The sequence below is a fragment of the Oryctolagus cuniculus genome, chromosome 4 (assembly GCF_964237555.1).
Source record: "Oryctolagus cuniculus chromosome 4, mOryCun1.1, whole genome shotgun sequence".
NCBI lineage: Eukaryota > Metazoa > Chordata > Mammalia > Lagomorpha > Leporidae > Oryctolagus > Oryctolagus cuniculus.
The window spans coordinates 83,526,380-83,549,318 of record NC_091435.1 but is presented as its reverse complement, the minus strand read 5'-3'; the positions used below and the strand labels follow the sequence as shown (position 1 = coordinate 83,549,318).

At 38.7% G+C, this 22,939-nt stretch overlaps 1 protein-coding gene across 42 annotated transcripts in view; it reads left to right on the top strand.

The window, feature by feature from the left end:
* The window catches only part of DLG1 (discs large MAGUK scaffold protein 1), a 250,407-nt gene that overhangs the window by 213,048 nt on the left and 14,420 nt on the right, over positions 1–22,939 (top strand). For 16 of the 42 annotated variants that reach the window (XM_070072334.1, XM_008266701.4, XM_051818934.2 and 13 more), the window contains 6 exons: positions 2,578–2,647; positions 7,704–7,803; positions 18,124–18,165; positions 18,858–18,893; positions 20,065–20,115; positions 22,216–22,317. In XM_070072334.1, the coding sequence (XP_069928435.1) occupies positions 2,578–2,647; positions 7,704–7,803; positions 18,124–18,165; positions 18,858–18,893; positions 20,065–20,115; positions 22,216–22,317 (401 nt within the window). Of the gene's footprint in view, positions 1–2,577; positions 2,648–7,703; positions 7,804–8,483; positions 8,518–18,123; positions 18,166–18,857; positions 18,894–20,064; positions 20,116–22,215; positions 22,318–22,939 lie in introns of all 42 variants that reach the window. The other 26 variants (XM_051818936.2, XM_008266700.4, XM_070072341.1 and 23 more) reach the window with 5 other exon arrangements.

The window sequence follows — 22,939 nt, the reverse complement described above, 5'->3', positions numbered from 1 at the left end:
GCTTTTAACCATTATTGTTAATGGTTCACTGGTACATAATTACCACTTAGTGGTACAGGTGATCCCAACTTAAGAGAATCCCTTCCAAGGTCTATGAAATACTGTTAAATGTCTCTTATTTCTGTGGGAAAAGTATTAAAATGTCAGTTTGTAATTCTCACAACATAGTTTATTTATAGGATCTGATTTATCCAAATCATTATCTGAAAGTCCTGTTTTTAAGAAAAAATCTTACGATTTATTTATTTGAAAGTAACAGGGAGAGAGGGAAAGATAGAGATATCTTCCATCTGCTGGATCACTCCCCAAATGGCTGCAACAGCTGGAGCTGGGCCAGGCCGAAGCCAGGAGCAAAGAGCTTCTTCCAGATCTCCTGTGTGGATAGCAGGGGCCCAGCTTCCACTGCTTTTCCCAGGCCATCAGCAGGGAGCTGTATCTGAAATGGAGCAGCTGAGACACAAACTAGGGCCCACATGAGATGCTGACATTGCAGGCAGCAGCTTCACCTGCTGTGCCACAGTGCCCATCCCAAGAAACATTTCTTTGAATATTTATTTATTTGAAAGGCAGAGACAGAGCTGGGCAGCAGGCAAAGAGATCATCCGTATATTTGACTAGATTTTGTATTTACTGACTGCTCTTAACAGTTATGCCTTCAGTGTAACTTTTTTCCTGAAATAAAACATATTCTCTTTAAAATTCAATATGTTTTATGTTTACCTAGTTAAATAGTAGAAGCCTCACATCTTAAGGTCAGAGTTCCTAAAAATTGTGTCATCCCTGAGAGCCTCATATCTTGTGAAGACTTTTACATGTGCCTACAACCATTGAGAGATACTAATGATTTAGTAAGAAGTTGTTTCCACTTTGTATAAAAATTCTGTAAGATTATTTTAAAACAAGAATAATATAAAGGATATAACTGGAGACCTATACCCATCCCCAAATTAATGAGTTGCATCATAGAATATAGTTGTTCTCCCATAAAATACAGTATGAAACCTCAAGTAATTATGCCATTTTGTTCTTAAATGTATTCAGAACATGTATTTTCTTCAATAGAACTACTTTCTTAGGCTTCTTTACTTCCATTAATAGCGTAAAGAATTACAGTTCCTACAACTCTTGAGTCTCTTTCAGGGACAGCACTTAAAAACACAATTTAAGTCACTCAGCAATTTACTGAATAAGATAATGATTAAAACAAAGCCATTTTGAGTTGTAAATGCTCATTTTATGATTTGCTTGATAATTACCTAGGCAAGATAGTAAATTATTTATGTTCTGAACCCTTGGGGTTTCTCTGACATAGTAAAAAACTGTTTTAAATCCGTGAGTGCTGAGATTTTGCCGTATCCATAATAACACTATAGAGCTGGGTACTAAAGAAAATGCCTGTATTCATAGGCTGCTTGGGAAGGTTTTTGTGTGGTATGCCTTCCCCCACTTTCAGCAATTGTTAACGTTTTGCCACATTTGCTTTTTTTCTCTTAAGCTTAATTGTTAGCATATGTGTTATATGCTAAACTAATATTTAAATAAAAACAAAACCTAGAAAATTACTAAACTCAGAAATAGTACTTTGTAATATTTTCTATGTAATTATAAATTGATTACCTATGTAAATGTATACCATTATATTTTTTTTTTTTTTTTTTTTTTTTTTTTTGACAGGCAGAGTGGACAGTGAGAGAGAGAGACAGAGAGAAAGGTCTTCCTTTTGCCGTTGGTTCACCCTCCAATGGCCGCCGCGGCCGGCGCACTGCGGCCGGCGCACCGCGCTGATCCGATGGCAGGAGCCAGGAGCCAGGTGCTTTTCCTGGTCTCCCATGGGGTGCAGGGCCCAAGCACCTGGGCCATCCTCCACTGCACTCCCTGGCCACAGCAGAGGGCTGGCCTGGAAGAGGGGCAACCGGGACAGAATCCGGTGCCCCGACCGGGACTAGAACCCGGTGTACCGGCGCCGCTAGGCGGAGGATTAGCCTATTGAGCCGCGGCGCCGGCCACCATTATATTTTGATACTACATAAGTCATTTTGTTTCTTGACAAAATGAGCACTATATATCATTTTTCAGAAATTTTAATTAATTTTGGGATGCAAACCTGGCTGGCTTCTAAAGAATTCTTTAGAATATAAAAATGCCTATTACAGGGGTCAGCGCTGTCGCGTAACAGGTAGAGTCACTACCTGTAGTGCCAGCATCCCATATGGGTGCCGGTTCAAGTTCTGGCTATACCACTTCCGATCCAGCTCCCTGCTAATGGGCCTGGATAAGAAGCTGAAGATGATCCAAGTCCTTGGGCCCCTGTGCCCACGTGAGAGACCAGGAAGAAGCTATTGGCTCCTGGCTGTGGATTGGGCCCAGCTCATGCCATTGTGGCCACTTGGGGAGTAGACTAATAAATGAAAGATCTCTTTCTATCTCTGCCTCTGCCTCTGCCTCTCTGTAATTGCCTTTCAAATAAATAATTTTTTTAACGAATGCCTATTATAAAGTTATCAGTTCCCATGATTTCTAGTGTAACCACTAAATATGTTTGGTATACTTAAAATATAGCACTCTCTATTTTAACAGGGTTGAGAAGAAAGAACGAGCCCGATTAAAAACAGTGAAATTTAATTCTAAAACAAGAGGAGATAAAGGGGTGAGTATATGAAAACTCATATCTAGAATGTAAAATCAAAGATAAAAGACCTTTTCATAGTTCTTTAATTTAGCTGTATTGTTAAAATAAGGATTTTGCTGTATGATTTAGCTATGAGACACTAAAGTAAGCATTTATTAGATAGGTGTACACATTTCACAGGTCTTTGCAAATTATCAAGCTATCAGTTGATAAATTTTTAGCAACATACTTTTGGTCACCGTTATTTTTACAAATGAAATGGATTCAACCTTCATTCAGATGTATAATTTGAAACTTGTATTGCCAGTATTAATCACTATAGCTAATTTAATAATGACCCTCTGTAATATAGGCCTGAGATACAAGTTATGATTTAAGTCATAATGTAAGTTGATAAGTTGATGCAAATGAAGTTATAGAAAGTCTTTGACCGCTATATCCCTAAAGCTGTACCTATGAAATTTATATTTTTTAAATAAAAGCTTTCTAAAAAAATAATGAAAAGTTTCTTGTTCTTTCCTGTCTTTACTCCTGATAAAATTTCTGAATAGAATCCATGTTTTAAATGTTGGAACCAGTGTGCATTTTTATTTGGAGGGAACAAGGAAAGTGATAGTGAAGAGGAGAGGTTTGTGGATGATCAAAAAAAAAAAATTAAAGAAATTATTTTATATATATATTTTAGATGCATATTTTTCTTATTTGTTTTTAAGTTCTACTTGAATATGAGAACATGAGAAGGGTAGTGTGCAGGTTTATCTTGTACTGTATAATTCCTAACTATCTTGAACTCATTGCATTGGAATATTTTAGCAATAAGCCTGAAGAGAGAGCTAAAAACATACTGTTTTAAAATAACTACTCATAGCAATGTTTTATGTTTTGGATTTTTTTTTTTTACTTAAGCCCTTTGATAATATTTGAAATGAACGTGGAAAGTTAACAAATACATTTACTGTGTACATCTGATATCGAATATTCTAACTTAAAGCTTTAAAATTTAAAGATAAATTTGATCTTTAGTCCAAGAAATTAAATTGTAGTAAATTATGTACTGTATTAGACTGTTTCACTTTTTTAGAAGTGATAAGTTGCTTTAAAATTGTAGCTTTCAGGAAACACAGATAAAGCATGATCTAAAGCATTATTTAAAATAGTAAATGCTCAGGATTTGAAATGAGTACAATGCTTTGTGCTTGTTTTATGTGTGTCTTTAAAAATAATTTTGTACAATACACTGTCAGTGATATGAAAAAGAGGTTGCATGTTGTAACTTTTCTTTCATACTGTAAGATGTTAACTAAATTAACGGCATATTTAAATCTCAGTCTTGTTTGTTGACTGTAACCAACTTTATACACAGTCACTGTGGTTCTAACACAGCACCAAAAGTATGCATGATACCAAGTGGGGTAAAAATACGCTTGCCATTGATGCAGAACTGCATTACCTTCCATGATACCATTTCCCACTTCTCCTCTTCCTTTCCTTATCTGGTGATTTGTAGTCTTTATTTTCACTACAGACTTAAAACATTTCAGTTTCTCAATAAAAATTTTTAACATTCACTTGGCTATTTTGAAATACTACATATGGAAATATCTCCACATTGAATGTGTCCTGAATTTGTCATATTTTATCAGCTCTTATATTTATTGCACTCTCTTGCAATACAGCATTAATATTAAGTAATTAATCATTGTGTTTTTGATTGAAAATATAGAGAAACTGGAGGTAGCATGTCTCTTCAGTTTTGTACTTTCCCTGCACATTTTTGTCTTGTTTGCTTGTGCTATTTATTTTCACATTTAATAAATTTTTCACCCAGATGATATTAAATGTTAAACAATTAATATATTTCTTAACTAACAATCATTCCTTTCTGTTCTATATTATGATATCTTTACGATATCTCAATTTGGCTAATAGAGTTATCAAGAATCAAAACATTTTAAACTTCATGTTTCTTTTGGTTGTTTGCTGTGAAACTGACTCTGACCACTATATATGCAGTAGGAGGGGAATATAACCTTTATTTAAAAATAACTTTCAGCAGACTGTAAAAGTTATTACTAAATTCAAAACCGGTGATTCTTACAAGCAATAAGGTTTAACCCTTCACTAAATTAAATTATATTTTTCTCCATTGATACTTAATTTTGTTTCTTTTTCTCCTTCCTAAAATTTGAATTCACACAAGGATTTTTATTCAAATAATGCTACTTGACAGTTTGGAGACACTATCTTTTTCTCATGCACAAAGTTTGGTTTTGTTTTTGTTTTTGTTTTGTTTTGTTTTGTTTTTGCCAGGCAGAGTTAGACAGTGAGAGAGAGAGACAGAGAGTTATGGACAGTGAGAGAAGCAGAGTTAGACAGTGAGAGAGAGAGACAGGGAGAAAGGTCTTCCTTCCATTGGTTCACTCCCCAAATGGCCACTATGGCTGGCGCGCTGTGCCGATCCAAAGCCAGGAGCCAGGAGCTTCCTCCTGGTCTCCCATGCGGGTACAGGACCCAAGCACTTGGGCCATCCTCCGCTGCCTTCCCGGACCACAGCAGAGAGCTGGCCTGGAAGAGGAGCAACCGGGACAGAATCCGGCACCCTGACCAGGACTAGAACCCGTGTGCCGGCGCTGCAGGCGGAGGATTAGCCTAGTGAGCCACGGTGCCAGCCTATCCACAAAGTTTTTAATTTCAGCTTAGAGTTCTCTTTTATCTAGTTCCTCAGAGCCTTCAAAATGTATGATTGAAATCAAGACAGTATAGTTGGCTAATGAACTGTGAACATATTTTGTCCTGAATTATAGACATGAAAAGTAAAAAGAAAAGTTTAACCTTGTTTTTGTAAAGATCCTTATCAAAATAGATCCTCCTTTTAAGCTCCTTATAGAACTGGAGGTAAAACTCAGTGGGGTCCACTTTATCTTAATCATCTTCCATCATGTGCTTAAAAATAAGAACATACCAAAAACACAGTGCCTACTGTTGGAACTTTAAAATAACTGTGTGATAACTCTGCCCCTTTCTAGAGTAGATACGTTACAAAACTCCCAGTAAACACCTGAAACCAAACCCTGCGTATGCTACGGTTTTTCCTATGTACCTTCCAACATACCTGTGACAAAGTTTAATTTATAAAGTAGGTACAGTAAGAGATTAACAACAATAACAAAATAGAACAATAGTAATCATATAAAATGGCCAACATCACTACTCTTGTACTTTGGGGCCACTGTTAAAGATGATAAGAGTGACTTGAAAACAGGCCCTGTGATACTGCAGCCTGTTGATCTAATAAAAAGTGGGCAGATAGTATATAAAGGCTGGATACACAAAATAAAGGGATGAGTCACATTCCGAGCATGACAAAATAGAACAAGTATGGGCTTTCATCATGCCCCCCAAAATGGTGTGCAGTTTAAAACCTAGGGATTATCTGTCTCTGGAATTTTCCATTTAATATTTGGAATCATAGTAACTGAAATTGTAGAAAGCAAACGAAGGATTCGATGGCCTCCTGTGGCAACTTATGACAATCAATAATGAGGTGACGTAATAAACTCAAGAAAAAACAGAATGAAATGTTTGTCCTTTATATTGTTTCCTTCTTTACCTCCAAAATAATTTCTAGTGTCACTGGTAGGTAAGGCCATTTCCTTCAAAACATCAACACCTGTGAGAGAAGTCATAAACGAAGCTATTCCTCTTGAATAGCCTCAACATTATTTATGGTACATGCTCTTAAATCTGAATGCACAAATGAGACACTTAAGGGAAAATACTGCTTTCAACATCATGCAATGTCAGACATCAAATCTGCCTAGTCACCTTGTGACAATTATGTATAAAGTACTAGAATCTTAATTGCATTTGTGGCTTTAATGAATACCACACTTTTTATTTGGTATGCAGCATATGGTACCAATGAGCATATGATACCAATGGATTCTATGTGGTTCCATTTATACACTCAACTTTTTTAAAAAGATAATTATACTGGTGTCATGGCACAGTGGGTTAACCTGCCGCCAGCGACACCAATATCCCATATGAGCACCGTTTCAAATCCCAGCTGCTTCACTCTCATCCAGCTCTCTGTGAGTGCATCTGGGAAAGCAGCCAAAGATGGCCCAAGCACTTAGGCCCCTGCCACCCACATGGTCTATCCAAATGGAATTCCAGGCTCTCATCTGACCCAGCCTCAGCTATTAGAGCCATTTGGGAAGGGAACCAGCAGATGATCTCTCTCTCCCTTTTCTTTCTCTATCTGTAACTCTGCCTTTCAAATACTTAAAATAAATATTGTTTTAAAAGCAATTATAGTGTAGCTTAAAAACAAATCCGTTGTAACAGCATTTAAATTGGCCAAGAGACTGACTTCTGCTCTTTTTCCTTTGCTTAGATAGCATATAGGAATCTTTTGCCTGGATTCTATCTGATTGATGGGCCTCTCAGTTTTTTTTCCCATTTTCTAATTCACACCATAAGCTTTTAATTATCTTTTTTCCTCTTCCAAAAATAAAAATGATTGTTTTTAAATACTTGGCATTACAAGCTTTCTCACAATTATTTTGTTTTACTTTTTAAATAGTGTCTTTTCAATTAGTTCATTATAGCTCAATAAAAAAGGAAAATCTGTGGTGAGGTCCAAGTAAAATGAAGATTACTACCTAATACATAAGAAATAATTCGGCAGCAAAGTAACATTTAAAATAATTTGGTGTGCAGTACTTAGTACTTATATTTAGAAATTCTTCTAGAAAAATATGGATTGATAGAAAAAAGTTGGTATTATAGTAATCAGATTTATTTACCTTCTTTGTCAAGTAGCATTTTATTCCTTATTTTAAGATATAACTGAATTACATTCTTTAAAATTTTTTAATACTTCCAGTTATAAAATATTAGAGAAATGTATACAAAATTAGAAATTCATTTTCTATGTAATGAAAGTAAAATTTGTACACAGACTGCACACTGTGGTCACAGGAGTCAGCTTCCAAGAACTGCTAGGCTGGGCCTTTGTACACACAGACAGTAGACATCCCTTTGTTTTGCCCCTCCTTCTCTTCTTCAGCAGTCATTCAATGACAAGCGTAAAAAGAACCTCTTTTCCCGAAAATTCCCCTTCTACAAGAACAAGGACCAGAGTGAGCAGGAAACAAGTGATGCTGACCGTAAGTATGTGGATCCAGTGGTCAACTGAAAATAAATATAGAGGGACCTACTGCCCTGCAGTTGGTTGTTACCATGGAGACAGTTTCAAGAGCTGCAACAGGTTACTAATTGTCTTAACCAGAGGTGACTTAATAGGTGTGAATTAATTTCTATGCCTATCAACTTTTTCAAGCACTTTAGGAATTCTTAATTTAAAGCAAACAATATTTTTAAGTTAATATTTTTATTTGAAATAAAGGTTACAACACTTTTACATTCATACACTCAAAGAACATTTTGAAGGAAAAACATGGATACCTGAGAAGCTGCCTGTTGATTTCTAGGTGTAGCATTTCCAGAACTTGATGCCAGATTTTCTGGAATCATAACACTTTATCCTATTTCATCATTGTAAATAGATTGCAGTTTTTCTTTTAAAGTAGCAAGAAATGGCCTAAAATTTTGCTTCTCTACTCTTAACCAGCCTCTAAGCTAGAACTTTTCATTCTTTGAGTAGATTACGTTTAGCTGTTAGCTCATCTCAGACTCTGAGAAATCCACAAAACTGCTCTGTAAGATATGTGCACCTGTAATGGTCTTGGAACTGTCTCTTACTGTAGCACCAATTTTATGCATTACTGACAACTATTTTCTTTGATTATCTTTTTATTGCTTGCTCTCTGGGGACTACTCTCTACAGGAGATCCCTGACGACATGGGATCAAAAGGCCTGAGTAAGTGATCAAAATACTCCCAAGTTATTTTTTAACCTCCATCTGCAGACCTACCTTGTTCAGATACATTTTGACATTCATGGTAGTGCCCTTCTGGCATAAGGAGGTATATGATTTACATTGCTTTTAGATTTTTCATGTTTATAACATGCTTGGGATTTTTTATTTCTGTAATACATAACCATTTGTTTTTCCTATACTCCATTTTTCACATGCCACTTGAAAAACTCTCTGCTCATAATTCCATTTTCCTTTTGGTAATTTTTAATATAGAGACTTTTTTGAAGTAGTATTACTCACCCTTGTTATTAGAATGTAGAAATATGCTTCCTTGGAGTTTTATTTCCCACTTTTTTTTGTTAAAATAAGTTAAAGTCATTTTGATTATGTGTTAGAAGAGTATAGCCATAATATTAATGTATGAAGCACAATACATCCTAATTTTGAGAGAGTTGCAGACATGAAATTCAAGTAGCAATTTGTTCAGGGGAAAGTTATATATCTTTTTTTAAGGAGCTGATAAGTTATGAGAAGAATTGTAAGAAAAAGTATCCTTTGTTTTTCCTTTGACTGAGACAATACCTGTTTTTGGTTTTTGTTCTTATTGTTGTTTAATTTTCTAGCTAGTACTTAGTCTTCCTGTAAAGCTTAGCATATAGAGTCTGATATTGAAAGGACATTTAGTAAGTGTTAAGATGAATGATTGAAGAGGCCATTTTTAACAGAATTTTAAATTTGAGTGTTTTCATTGAAAATTTATGAAATATTACTGAGTAATTTTAGGTGACAGTGATTCATAGAATTAATCTTTCCAGCTAATTTTTGTTTGTAATTTGTTCTCCACTTATATGATTAAGCATTCTGAAAACATTTTTCTTTATAAAGCATTTACCATTAAAGATATAGCCAATATCTTAGCTTTCTAAGATCTGCACTTGAATCTCATAGAGGCCTTTTATTCCTTGATTTTATACTGTTTATATTAGAATTTAATCTAAACCATAGGTACTTTATTTCATCCATTTGTATTAAATTGAAGACAATGTACTTTATGTGTAATTATTCTGTTAAGCATACATTGTTATTTTTGCATGTACCTTTTTAGGATCTGGCAAGGGCCATGGGATTCTTGTCACTAGGGGCATCCTTTTGTTAATCTCTTAAATTTGCAGAAAACTTTGAAAACTGGAAAATGTTGCCACAGATTGTTAATGCTATCTGGTTGAGATTAATAATATCTTTTAGAGGTAATGTGGATCAGAAGGTGAATCCACAGATTTTTACCGCTGTTGAGTCAGTAGAGATGTATGAAGAATTCATAGGAAAGGGACTAAATGATGACATTGGTTCCCAAATTGATATTGTTATGAGAGGTGATAATTATATCTTTACCTTGAATCTCTGGTTCTGATTGAGGATTAGAACTTGACAAGAGGAATAATATGAAAAATGGTGACTGCGACCGGTGCCGCGGCTCAATAGACTAATCCTCCACCTTGCGGCGCCAGCACACCGGGTTCTAGTCCCGGTCAGGGCACCGGATTCTGTCCCGGTTGCCCCTCTTCCAGGCCAGCTCTCTGCTGTGGCCAGGGAGTGCAGTGGAGGATGGCCCAAGTCCTTGGGCCCTGCACCCACATGGGAGACCAGGAGAAGCACCTGGCTCCTGCCTTCGGATCAGCGCGGTGTGCCGGCCACAGCGCGCTGGCCACGGTGGCCACTGGAGGGTGAACCAATGGCAAAAGGAAGACCTTTCTCTCTGTCTCTCTCTCTCACTGTCCACTCTGCCTGTCAAAAAAGAAAAAAGAAAAAGAAAAAAGAAAAATGGTGACTGATTATCAGTGTCATTTAGATAATGAGTTGATTTTCTGGACATTGTCCTAAGATCCCTTGAATGATTTGATTTATGTTTGCTTCATTTCTCAGGAATTGAAAAAATTTATTTATCTGGTAATTTGATAAGTAGATCAATATTTTATTTAAAAATACAAGTAAAATTATAAAGTGAGTATCATGAAGGTCATCACATAGATCACATAAATCAATTGACAGGTTGCTCATTATATAATAGAAAATACTCAGAAGAAGGATGGGTCAAAGACATTACTTGTGGCCTCAGGTTTCTATATTCTAATGTTCAGAACATAGGGAATAAATCAAGCAAAATTCTATGAAATTTTAATATAATGGAATAAATGTGGACTAGTATAGATAGTCATTAAACCTTATTAGAACTGGGCCAGCACCACAGCTCACTTGGCTAATCCTCCACCTGCAGCACCGGCACACCGGGTTCTAATCCCGGTTGGGGCACCGGATTCTGTCCCATTTGCCCCCCTTCCAGGCCAGCTTTCTGCTGTGGCCAGGGAGTGCAGTGGAGGATGGCCCAAGTCCTTGGGCCCTGCACCCGCAGGGGAGACCAGGAGGAGGCAGCTGGCTCCTGGCTTCAGATCAGCGCAGTGTGCTGGCCGCAGCGCGCCAACCGCAGCGGCCATTTGGGGGTGAACCAATGGAAAAAGGAAGACCTTTCTCTCTGTCTCTCTCTCACTAACTCTGCCTGTCCAAAAAAAAAAAAAAAAAATGTATTAGAACTGGACTCACCTGAAGACTCTTTAACAGACAAGTTTGAGAAACAAACCTGAGGAAAAGATGTGGAATAATGCTAAATATCAGGAAAATTGTATATTTGCATATAAACTTATACAAGCTATGAAAAACAGGACAGTTAATTGAAAAGCAGAGAAACACAGAATGCTTTTCACAGATGTGAATTCAGTCATTCTTCTAAAAAAGGTGGTGGGGTCAGATAAATGATTGCTCTATTGACAGTAGAGAAATTACTTTCCCAAACCTAACTTTTGCTATGAGAACTCTTGAGAGTTACAGTGGAAGTCAGAGAATGTAGCTAAATCATCATATTTTTGAAAAGTTAGAAATAAAAACCTATGCAGTTTTCCTGCTTTAAGGAGGCATTTTTGAAGAAGGTCAAAGGAATAAAAATGGATAAGATTCCATGAGACTAAAAGGAAATATAGCTCAGAATTGAAACACAGGTTTGGAAAAGGTTTGTTCCTTTTTATTGTATGCAGCCTTTCCATTTTTCTAGCTTGTCTGTTGTGTGGAACACAACAGGGCACATAGATTTTCCAGTATATATCTTTTTCCTTTGTTTTCATTTTGAAGACTTATTTAAGCAGAATTGTACATACAGAGCTCTTAGATGCCAAACCAGACTTAAGTAGCATATAACATTAATAGTATTACTTTGGAATTGATGAAGTGGGATTAAGAAAGAGCAAGGAGTAAAGATCTAACACTCTTTACTGGGAGAAAATGTCTGAATAGAATGGTGAAACTGGGTTAGAGAGATTTTAAATACTTTTGTTCATCAAACATCATAAATAAGATAAAAATTAAAAACTTGAGAAATATATTTATACCATGTATGTACACTGTAAGTTTCTAACAGATGAATAAGAAGCAGGCTAATTCTCCACTAGAAAACTTGAAAAATGTACTCAAAAGATAAGCAAGTGAAATAAATAAGCATATAAAATGTTGAACTTCCCTAGTAATCAAAGAACAAAGTGCGGTATGTTTTACCTGTCAGTTTGGCAGACTTTCCTTTTGAAGTACAGCCCAGTAATGGAGACAGTTGTATAAAATGGCTGCTTTCAGTGTACTAGACTGAGAGTGTAAATTTGTGTAATCTTTCCAGGAAACAATATCCTTTGTCCCACTAAATCTTCTTCAAGGAATTTATTCTAAGGACATTAGAATAATGTTTACTATTATTTTGAAAAAACAGCAAAAAGCTGAAGCTATCCCTTATAATTGGGAAATGTTTAATGAAGTATGGTTTGCCTGTACTTTGTGATATTACATAACCATTGAAAATCATAATTACATGGAGAAAAGCTCTCTATATTGTCGCTCCCCCTCTTCGTGGAGGAGCAACACAGGACCCTGCGCTGTTCTTTCGTCTGCTCGGCCCTCCCCGGGTTTGCTGCTGGTTCTTCCCGGGTTGGCTACTATCCCTTCCACCTCCGTGGAAGGGCAGTTCCCCCTGGCCGCATTCCCCACTTCCGCAGGGGAGCGGCACACCGCCGGCCGGCTCTCTGGGGGCTGCACAGGTGTTCCCCTTAGATGTTTCCCATAGATGTTCCTGGTGCATGCCGTCTCTCTCCTCCTTTATAGTCCTTCTCTGCCAATCCCAACTCGGCTGCCCACACGCCGAGTACGCTGCTCTCCAATCAGGAGCAAGTCCTACAGTTAATTGGTTGAACTGGAGGCAGCTGTGCGGAAGCTGTTTACTTCTCTCCCAGCGCCATATTGTGGGAGAGCAGATGCATAGAATAAGTCCTAATTCGAGTAACTTAGTCTGGTCCGGATTGCTCCCCACAGATCCCCCTTTCTTTTTATTTTTTGGCGTTGATACGCGCCTGTCTTCGGTGTCCCGCAGCACACACTCTGCTGTACTTGCTAGAGTTGCCACAGGCTCTTACAAGTCCTATCAATCAGGCAAACCGAATCCGGGTCCTCTCTTCGCCATGTTGTGAGGAGGTTTTTAGGCGCTGATGCGTGCCTGTGTTCGGTGCCCTGCAGCGCATACTCTGCTCTGCTAGAACTGCCTGCAGGTGTTTACAAAACCTATCAGGCAAACCGAATCCAAGCCTTCTCATTGCCTTTTGTGGGGGAGACTTATTAGTGTTGGTTTGTGCCTATCTTCGGTGACCTGCAGCTCACACTCTGGTCGAGCTTTGCTGGCGCTTACCGCCTTAAATCAGGCAGACCGAATCCAAGCCTCCTAATTGTTGCATTGTGGGGAAGCTTTACTGATGTTAATTCGTGCCTGTCTTCGGTGACCTGCGGCTAGCCGCCCAGGTACTCATCGCCTCACTAATCGGGCAGACCGAATCCAAGCCTTCTAATTGGCATGTTGAGGGGAGGCCTTATTTCTCTCTATTTCTCTATCTCCGGGCATTCCTATTTCTCCCATTTTACTTCTATCTTCCAGCATTCCTATTTCTCTCACTTTACTTCTAAAACTTCTGTTTCTCTTATCCCCGCAGCTTCCCGGCACCTCGCCCTGCCGGCAGCTTCACGGCTCCGCGCAGCTTCCCGGCGCCTCGCCCCGCCAGCGGGCTCCGCCCCGAGGCTGCTTCTCCGCGCCTCGCCGGCTCTGAGCCGCTTCAGCCCTCGCCTCATCTGCGCGGCTTCCCGGCTTTGCGCGGTCCGCGGTCTCCACGCTTAACCCTTTCGCGTCTGAACCACGGCCTACGCCAGCCCCGTTCCCTATCTACTCACGCCCCGTGCTCTCTCTGCACGCGGCGGCTTCCGCGAGTAACACAGCGTAGCTTGCGTCTCCACCACTAGGATTCAATCCAAGTTCCCCGGGCTAGCCTGGCGAATTCAACCCAGCGTACGTCTCCGCCCCACGATTTGGCTTCCCGTCCTTTGCTCCCCGGGCTAATCAGACGGATCCCAATCTGGCTTACGTCTCAGCTTCTGGTTTCAACTTTTCGCCCCCTATTCCCGGGCTAACCTGAGAATCCCAAAGTGGCTTTCGTTTCCGCCTCGGCCTGCCCCCCGCGGCTTCAATTTCCCTAACATTTTTCTCTACCCGGTATGTTTCCCCAAGCTTTCCTCCAACGATATTCCTCCCTCATTTCTCCTGGCCTCTCCCCACAGTCCGCGTCCGAGTCTGTTTGTTCTAGCTTTCACTTTCACTTTCGCCCTTAGAGATTTCTCCCAGCTTCCCCCCGTAGTCCGTATCCGAGTCTATGCCTAGGCTTTCAATAGCTTCTTCCGGCACCCTTTTCGTCCGGCTTTTCCCTAGGCTGTTTGCTAGTCTCTCTCTCCGGTATTTTCCCAATTCTTCCCGTTTCTTCCCTCTTAAGTTTGCTATCCGTCCTAGGTTTCCTATCCAAGCTAGGTTTCCTATCCGTCCTAGGTTTTCTATCCGAGTCACGGCACCATTCTGTCGCTCCCCCTCTTCGTGGAGGAACGACACTAAACCCTGCCTAGGCTTCATATCCGAGTCACGGCACCATTATGTCGCTCCCCCTCTTCGTGGAGGAGCAACACAGGACCCTGCGCTGTTCTTTCGTCTGCTCGGCCCTCCCCGGGTTTGCTGCTGGTTCTTCCCGGGTTGGCTACTATCCCTTCCACCTCCGTGGAAGGGCAGTTCCCCCTGGCCGCATTCCCCACTTCCACAGGGGAGCGGCACACCGCCGGCCGGCTCTCTGGGGGCTGCACAGGTGTTCCCCTTAGATGTTTCCCATAGATGTTCCTGGTGCATGCCGTCTCTCTCCTCCTTTATAGTCCTTCTCTGCCAATCCCAACTCGGCTGCCCACACGCCGAGTACGCTGCTCTCCAATCAGGAGCAAGTCCTACAGTTAATTGGTTGAACTGGAGGCAGCTGTGCGGAAGCTGTTTACTTCTCTCCCAGCGCCATATTGTGGGAGAGCAGATGCATAGAATAAGTCCTAATTCGAGTAACTTAGTCTGGTCCGGATTGCTCCCCACACTATATAAAGAAAAGTGAAATATAAAATTGTTCACCTATGAAGTTTATCTCTGATTTCCAAATAAAATATATCAGAGGCTGTTTATGTAGTGTTGCTTTGAACATTACATGCCTTTCTGTTGGACAGTACCTAGGAAAAGAATTGCTGAGTCAAAAGAATATATATGTTCAGCTGTCATAGGAACAGTAACCACAAGTTTATCTTTCCATTTTAGAAAATCTGGTAAATGATGGAAATAACTTGCTTTTTTTTTTTAAGATTTATTTATTTATTTGAAAGGCAGAGTTAGAAAGATCTCCCATCTGCTGGTTCACTCCCCAAATGACCACAACAGCGGGGGCTGGGCCTGGCCAAACCAGGAGCCTGGCATTTCATCCAGGTCTCCCTGGTGGGTGGAAGGGGCCACTGTTTTTCCAGACATGTTAGCAGGGAGCTGAATCAGATCCGGGACTGGAATCAGCACCCACATGGAGAGGCAGGTGTTGCAGGCAGCAGCTTACCCGTTCACTGCACCACACCACCACCACTGGCCCCCCTTAACTTGTCATTTTAATTTGCATTTCCTTGATAAGTAAATTTGAAGGCCTTTTAATATATTTATTACTTAAATATCTTCTTTGGTGAAGTGCCTTGAAGATAATTTTTAATTATCAAGAAAAAACATTTTACCTTCCTAATAAGAACTCAAGCGTTGAAGATGATGATAATCCAGGGATCACACTTTGAGTGGCAAGGTTTTATTGTAGATGAGCTAGGTTAAAAGTATTTAAAACACCTAGAGTTCAAGATAAGTAGGAAAATTTCAGAAAAATAGAAAAGTGATTATAGCAACTTTGACTTTGATTATACATCCTATCAGACATATTCAATAGTGGAATAGTGGGTATTCATTTACCCAGCTTCTATAATTATCAACTCAGAATTAACCAATTTTTTTCCTCCTATACACCCATTTAACTCTCCACCCCTCTACTTTATTGCAATAATTATTTTGTCTTTATTTTGCAAATCAGAGATTGCAGAGTGTTACACCAATCCTTATATATAAACTTAAAAAAATTTTTAGTGTAGCGTTCCTACCTCTGAAAATGAATTTTACTCCTGCGCTGTGGCTCACTAGGCTAATCCTTCGCCTGCGGCGCCAGCACTCCGAGTTCTAGTCCCGGTCGGGGCGCTGGTTCTGTCCTGGTTGCTCCTCTTCCAGTCCAGCTCTCTGCTGTGGCCCAGGAAGGCAGTGGAGGATGGCCCAAGTGCTTGGGTCCTACACCCGCGTGGGAGACCAGGAGGGGGCTCCTGGCTCCTGGCTTCGGATCGGCCATTTGGGGGATGAACCAACGGAAGGAAGACCTTTTTCTGTCTTTCTCTCTTACTGTATAAATCTGCCTGTCAAAAAGTTTATTAAAAAAAAGAAAATGAATTTTAAGGAAACAGGATAAGTAAAAAGCTTTATAAATGAAGACATTTAGAATTATTGATGTTCATGAAAACCAGTTTAAAGCAAACTAAAATGTCAAAATAATAAAGCATAAATCAACCCAATAGAATATTATACAATAATTTTAAATAACTGTGTTGAAGTTTATGTCCTAACAGTAAAAGAAATTTTCAGGGACATCTAGCATAGTGGTTGAGATCATATCAGAATGCCTGGGTTTAGGTCTTGGCTCTCCTTCCTACTGATCCACACCCTAGGAGGCAGCAGTGAAGGCTTTAGAAGAGTCCCTACCACCAAGTTGGAGATGCAGATTGAATTCCCGGCTCCAGCTTCAGGCTGGCCCAGCCTTCTCTGTTGTAAGCATTTGGGAAGCAGATGAAAGCACCGTGTTCACTCTTTACTCTTGCTCACTAGCTTGCTTTCTCTCTCTCCTCCTGCCTTTCAAATAGATACAATAAATTTTTAAAATAAAATATAAGCTTAAAAGGCACCATTTTACATGTGGCTGTACATTTTATATGTACAGAACCATGATTTAAAAAGTTGTATCTTTTCTTTGCAAGTTGGAGTTACATTTATTTTACACTATGATGACAATTCAAGAATTTTTTTTTTTAATTTGAAATCTTAATTTCTATTCTCTGTACTTTCCAGCAGTACTTCCTAACTTTAGGATACCCATGGATAGTATGAGATTGCAGACACCCCCAGACTTTTTTCTTATCCTTAAAAAATAAGTTTTTTCTTTCTCTAACAGAAGAAATGTAGGTTTCTCTCTCACTGAAAGTTTGGCTTTTAGTTTTTATAAGTAAAAATTGTAATCTTGTTTATTATTCAGGGAAGCTGTTTATTGAGGGAATACCCAAAATTTTATTTATGTATATGAGAAGAGTGCCTGTTGTTTACTGAACAATTGAGGTGAAGGGAGGCAAGACAGTTTTCAATTAAATATATTTGTTTTGGTTATCTGTTTTATGTTTTTCAAAGCAGCCATTGTCAATTTCATCAAAGTAGAATTTCAGAGAAATGTTGATCTGTTTTAAAATATAATCCTACCCTCTAAAATTCCCTTACATTTTATTTTTTTGAGCTATTGAATTTCTGACATCTAAAACACAGTATCCTCATAATCTCAGAGAGAGGAATTTTTGTTATCTTCAGGAACAAGAGTGAAGCTGGACTAAAAACGCCATCTATTTTTTAATTACAAAAGCATCCCTTTATTAAAATGGACGTCTAATGTGCTGAAATATAACTTGTTTCCTTTGCCAATCATTGAGGTTTCACAGACTAAATTTTTAAGTGGTGCCAACTGCATTTTCTCTTTCAGGGTTTTATGTTTACATTGGACTAATTTAGAATTACTTTGTCCTCTTTGTCATATACCGTGTGTTATTTGTAATAAATTTTGTTCATAAGCTGTTGTACAAAAACAAGGTTTGTTCTTAATTGCAGGTATTTTCCCTTGCTAATTCATATTTGTTTATTTGAAAAAATTTAAACTTTTCAAAGAAAATCAAAAATACTTGTTTAGATTATTTATGTGTGGCTTATGTTTCAACATTTTGTGATACTTTATTGTGATAAGTTGTTGCTTTAAACTCATGACATTTTTAATTTTTTTCATTGTCCTGCAATTTCAGAGCATGTAACTTCTAATGCCAGCGATAGTGAAAGTAGTTACCGTAAGTGTTTTAAGTCATTTTTCTTTAATAGTCTCAAAGTAATAAATATCCTTTTGGGGGGCGTCCATATTGATATGCTCTAAAAAATGAAAATCAAATTTTAAAATCAAGATAACCAAGTAAAATTCTGTACTTGGAGAAAAAAAATCATACTACAGGTTTAAAATTCGTAATCTGCAAACCTGAAATCTTAAAGTGCTCTGTCTGGAATTTGCAGTGTAGCCCTCAAGAACTCATGGATTTTGGAAATAGTGTTTCAGATTAGGGATGCTCTACCTGTAAAATCTGTTGTAAATTAAAAAAAAAGACCTCCAAAACCTGAAACACTTTTGTTTTTAATCATTTCCCCTTAAGAATATTACTCAACCCACAAAAATGCTGAAATTAATTTCTAAGGTTTTAATACTTTCAAGTCCTTTTTTTATAAACAGTATTATTTGTGTACACAGTACATATTAGTGTGTACATAGATTTCATATGAAATGAGGAAGAAAAACTTTCAATGATTTGCTCAAAAAATAATGCTTTTATATGTATTATATTCTTGGTATTAACAAGTAATTTCTGAGCCTATAAGGTTTTTAAACAGATTTAAGCATGGGAAGAGTGGAAAGTACGTGAATATTACCAGTTGTAGCACCTTAAAAATTAAAATTCTTTTCAACTTTTTTTTTTTACTGCTAACATGAAAGTAATCTTGATTACAGATGAGTATGGCTGCTCAAAAGGTCCATTCTGTTAATACCAGTCCCTAATATTTCTTCATGTTGACAATATATACTTTTAACTCTCGTTCATTTGATTAGTTAATTCTTCTACATCAGTTACTTAATGTTTTTTTTTTTTTGATATAGGAATGTGATCTTGCTATTTCGGCATTTTTATTAACTAGAACCCACTAGATTAGTTGAGTGGCATTTTAGACTAAAACGAGTTAATAAAAGTATATACTGTCTTCTCACCATTTGCATGAATTAAGATGTGGAATATTCAAATTGCATGTTTTTGCTAGTATGTGAACCATGTTTTTTACATCCAGTACTTTGAAAAACAGCTTATAAAAAATCTTTTATTTATTATAATAATAAAGTTGAAGCAAAGAAATATGCTTTTAAATAAGAAATGATACTTAAATATCAATATGAATTGTCAAAATCTGTAGCTGCATACGTACAATGTAAACCAATAACAAAATTAGTAATAAGGTTGTTGTAGAATCTTCAAATACATTATCCAATGTGGATTGCTTTTATTTATAGTATTTCCTGAATTGTAAGCCTTTAACCTAACCTGCAGAGACTAACTTTCTAAGTGCTTGTAAGGTCAAAACAGTCATTTCTATCTAAAGCTCTTTTTAATTCACTTTAAATGTTACTTTAAGTTGAAGTCATGAAAATCAATGAAATAGTAACAATAGCCTTGCCTTTGCATTTGTGATTTTTAATTGTAAGATGGTTGTAGTTATCTTAAAAATTATCTGATAAGTATTATACTTGATGAGACCAAAAACTCATTTTAAATATCAATAAGGTACCTAATATGCATATATGAAGAACTGCTCACTAAAAGTACTAATCTTTAGAAGATTTAATAGTTCTTAGATTCTAAATTTAAGAAATATCATGCATTCAACATCACAAGTTGAAGATTTTAATGAATTGAATAATCTTTAAACAATAGCAGAAAAATAATTGAATAGCACTTTTATTTTGTTTCATATTTACCAAACTTATCTTTATGACTTTGTAATTTGCCACATTTTTACTAAATTCGCCATCAGTAATTTATGAAGTACCTTTTTCTACATCTGTGTCATTTTCACAGGAAAGTTATTGATAGTTTACATGTAAAGTATTATGTTTTTAGATTTTCTCATCTTGAGCTTTAACTTTCTATTAGGTGGTCAAGAAGAATATGTCTTATCTTATGAACCAGTGAATCAACAAGAAGGTTTGTGAAATTTTTTAATGTTTTATAGACTTCTGGAAAAATGTGTATCTAACTAATAGCTCAAAAGAATTTTATATTAGGATTTGACTGTATTTTATGTATACATATACAGAGACACAAGGATACTTCAAAAAGCTCATGGAAGATGAAATTAAAAGATAAGTTTATTTTGATGCAAAAAATATTCTAAAATCCATAAATAATTTGTTCATAATACTCATTCTCCATGAACTTTTCCCTGTATTCATTTCATTTTTTTTTTTTTTTTTATTTTTTTTTTTTTATTTTTTTTTTAACAGGCAGAGTGGACAGTGAGAGAGAGACAGAGAGAAAGGTCTTCCTTTGCCGTTGGTTCACCCTCCAATGGCCGCCGCGGCCGGCGCGCTGCGGCCGGCGCACCGCGCTGATCCGATGGCAGGAGCCAGGAGCCAGGTGCTTCTCCTGGTCTCCCATGGGGTGCAGGGCCCAAGCACCTGGGCCATCCTCCACTGCACTCCCTGGCCACAGCAGAGAGCTGGCCTGGAAGAGGGGCAACCGGGACAGAATCCGGTGCCCCGACCGGGACTAGAACCCGGTGTGCCGGCGCCGCTAGGCGGTCCCTGTATTCATTTCAAAATCTTTTGTACACAGTGAACTTTTGATCCCATTGTCAATTAACTGTTTAAAGTACCCTCATATTTATAGAAATTTACTATAAGTATATGTATTTTCTGAAACATTATAATCAAGTCATTTTATATTGGTGTTTTATTTTCTTAGCAGCTTTTTTCCAATATTCATAATAGTATCACTGACATTCCAATAACCTTTCTAAAAATCTTGGAAACATTTTGACCTTTCTCTGTTCCTTATTCTCTTCCAGTTAGGTTACAATCTCAATTTATTCTACTTTGATCATATCTTATGATCTCTTTTCTTTTCTTTTTTAATTTCATTTATCTGAGAGAGCAGGGGAGAGGCAGAAATGTTCTAGATGCTGATCTACTCCCCAAATGGCCACAACTGCCAGGGCTGGACCAGACCAAAGCCAGAAACCAGGAGCCTCTTCCAGGTCTCCCACATGGGTGGCAGGAGCCCAAGCACTTAAGCCATATTCTGCTGCCTTCCCAGGAGCAAAAGCAAGGAGCTGGATCAAAAGTGGAACTGCCAGGACTCAAACAGGCACCCATATGGATGCCAGTGTCACAAGCCGTAGCTTTACCCACTGTACCACAATACCGGCCCCGTCACCTCCTTTGCATCTGTCCTACCACAATATTAAGTCCTGATGCTCACTAGCGAGTCTATTCTTCCAGCATGTTCCCTTGCAGCCCAGTACATAACACTTCTGTTATAGGATCTTTCTGGATCACTACTGTGATTTTATCTCTTCCTATACCCAGTTTGCTTTTTAATACTTTGCTTCCTTAGAATTTCTACTTCAAAAATTGTGTGTACAACACTGTACTTTATATTCTCATTTGTAATGAGATAATTCATAGAAACATCTGCTAAAATGTGCTAAATTTAATTTCTTGGAGTCAAGGTTAAACTGTTAGTGAAAAGTTTATTAAATAGCTAGTTAAACATCTTTGGTTGGGCCGGCGCCGTGGCTCACTTGGCTAATCCTCTGCCTGCGGCACCGGTACCCAGGATTCTAGTCCCGGTTGGGGCTCCAGATTCTGTCCTGGTTGCACCTCTTCCAGTCCAGCTCTCTGCTGTGGCCCGGGAGTGCAGTGGAGGATGGCCCAAGTCCTTGGGCCCTGCACCCGCAGGGGAGACCAGGAGGAGGCAGCTGGCTCCTGGCTTCAGATCAGCACAGCGTGCCGGCCACAGTGCACCGGCCGTAGCAGCCATTTGGGGGGGTGAACCAACGAAAAGGAAGACCTTTCTCTCTGTCTCTGTCCTCTCTCTCTCTCTCACTGTCTGACTCTGCCTGTCCAAAAAAAAAAAAAAAAAAAAAAAAAAAAAAAACTTTGTTTGATGATACAGTGGTGTGGAGACAGAAAAAAAAAATAAATTCTTCAAAACAATTAAGAATGTTTTTGTTCTCTGATGAAATGAAATACCTTAATTTTCATTGAATGTTTATTCCTTTTAACATGCAATTTATCTTTGTAGTTAATTATACTCGACCAGTGATCATATTGGGACCTATGAAAGACAGGATAAATGATGACTTGATCTCAGAATTTCCTGACAAATTTGGATCCTGTGTTCCTCGTGAGTAACCCAATGAAAAACTCTTATAATTATTGTTTTTATTTTCCTATCACTTTGTGTGACAAAGTAAATATAATTTTTTTTTTTTTGTTTTGTTTTGTTTTTTTGACAGGCAGAGTGGACAGTGAGAGAGAGAGACAGAGAGAAAGGTCTTCCTTTGCCGTTGGTTCACCCTCCAATGGCCGCCGCGGCTGGCGCGCTGCGGCCGGCGCACCGCGCTGATCCGATGGCAGGAGCCAGGAGCCAGGTGCTTTTCCTGGTCTCCCATGGGGTGCAGGGCCCAAGCACCTGGGCCATCCTCCACTGCACTCCCTGGCCACAGCAGAGGGCTGGCCTGGAAGAGGGGCAACCAGGACAGAATCCGGCGCCCCGACCGGGACTAGAACCCGGTGTGCCGGCGCCGCTAGGCGGAGGATTAGCCTAGTGAGCCGCGGCGCCGGCCTGTAAATATAATTTTTAACGGTTTATACCTGGGCCGGCGCCGTGGCTCAATAGGCTAATCCTCCGCCTTGCAGCGCCGGCACACCGGGTTCTAGTCCCAGTTGGGGTGCCGGATTCTGTCCCGGTTGCCCCTCTTCCAGGCCAGCTCTCTGCTGTGGCCAGGGAGTGCAGTGGAGGATGG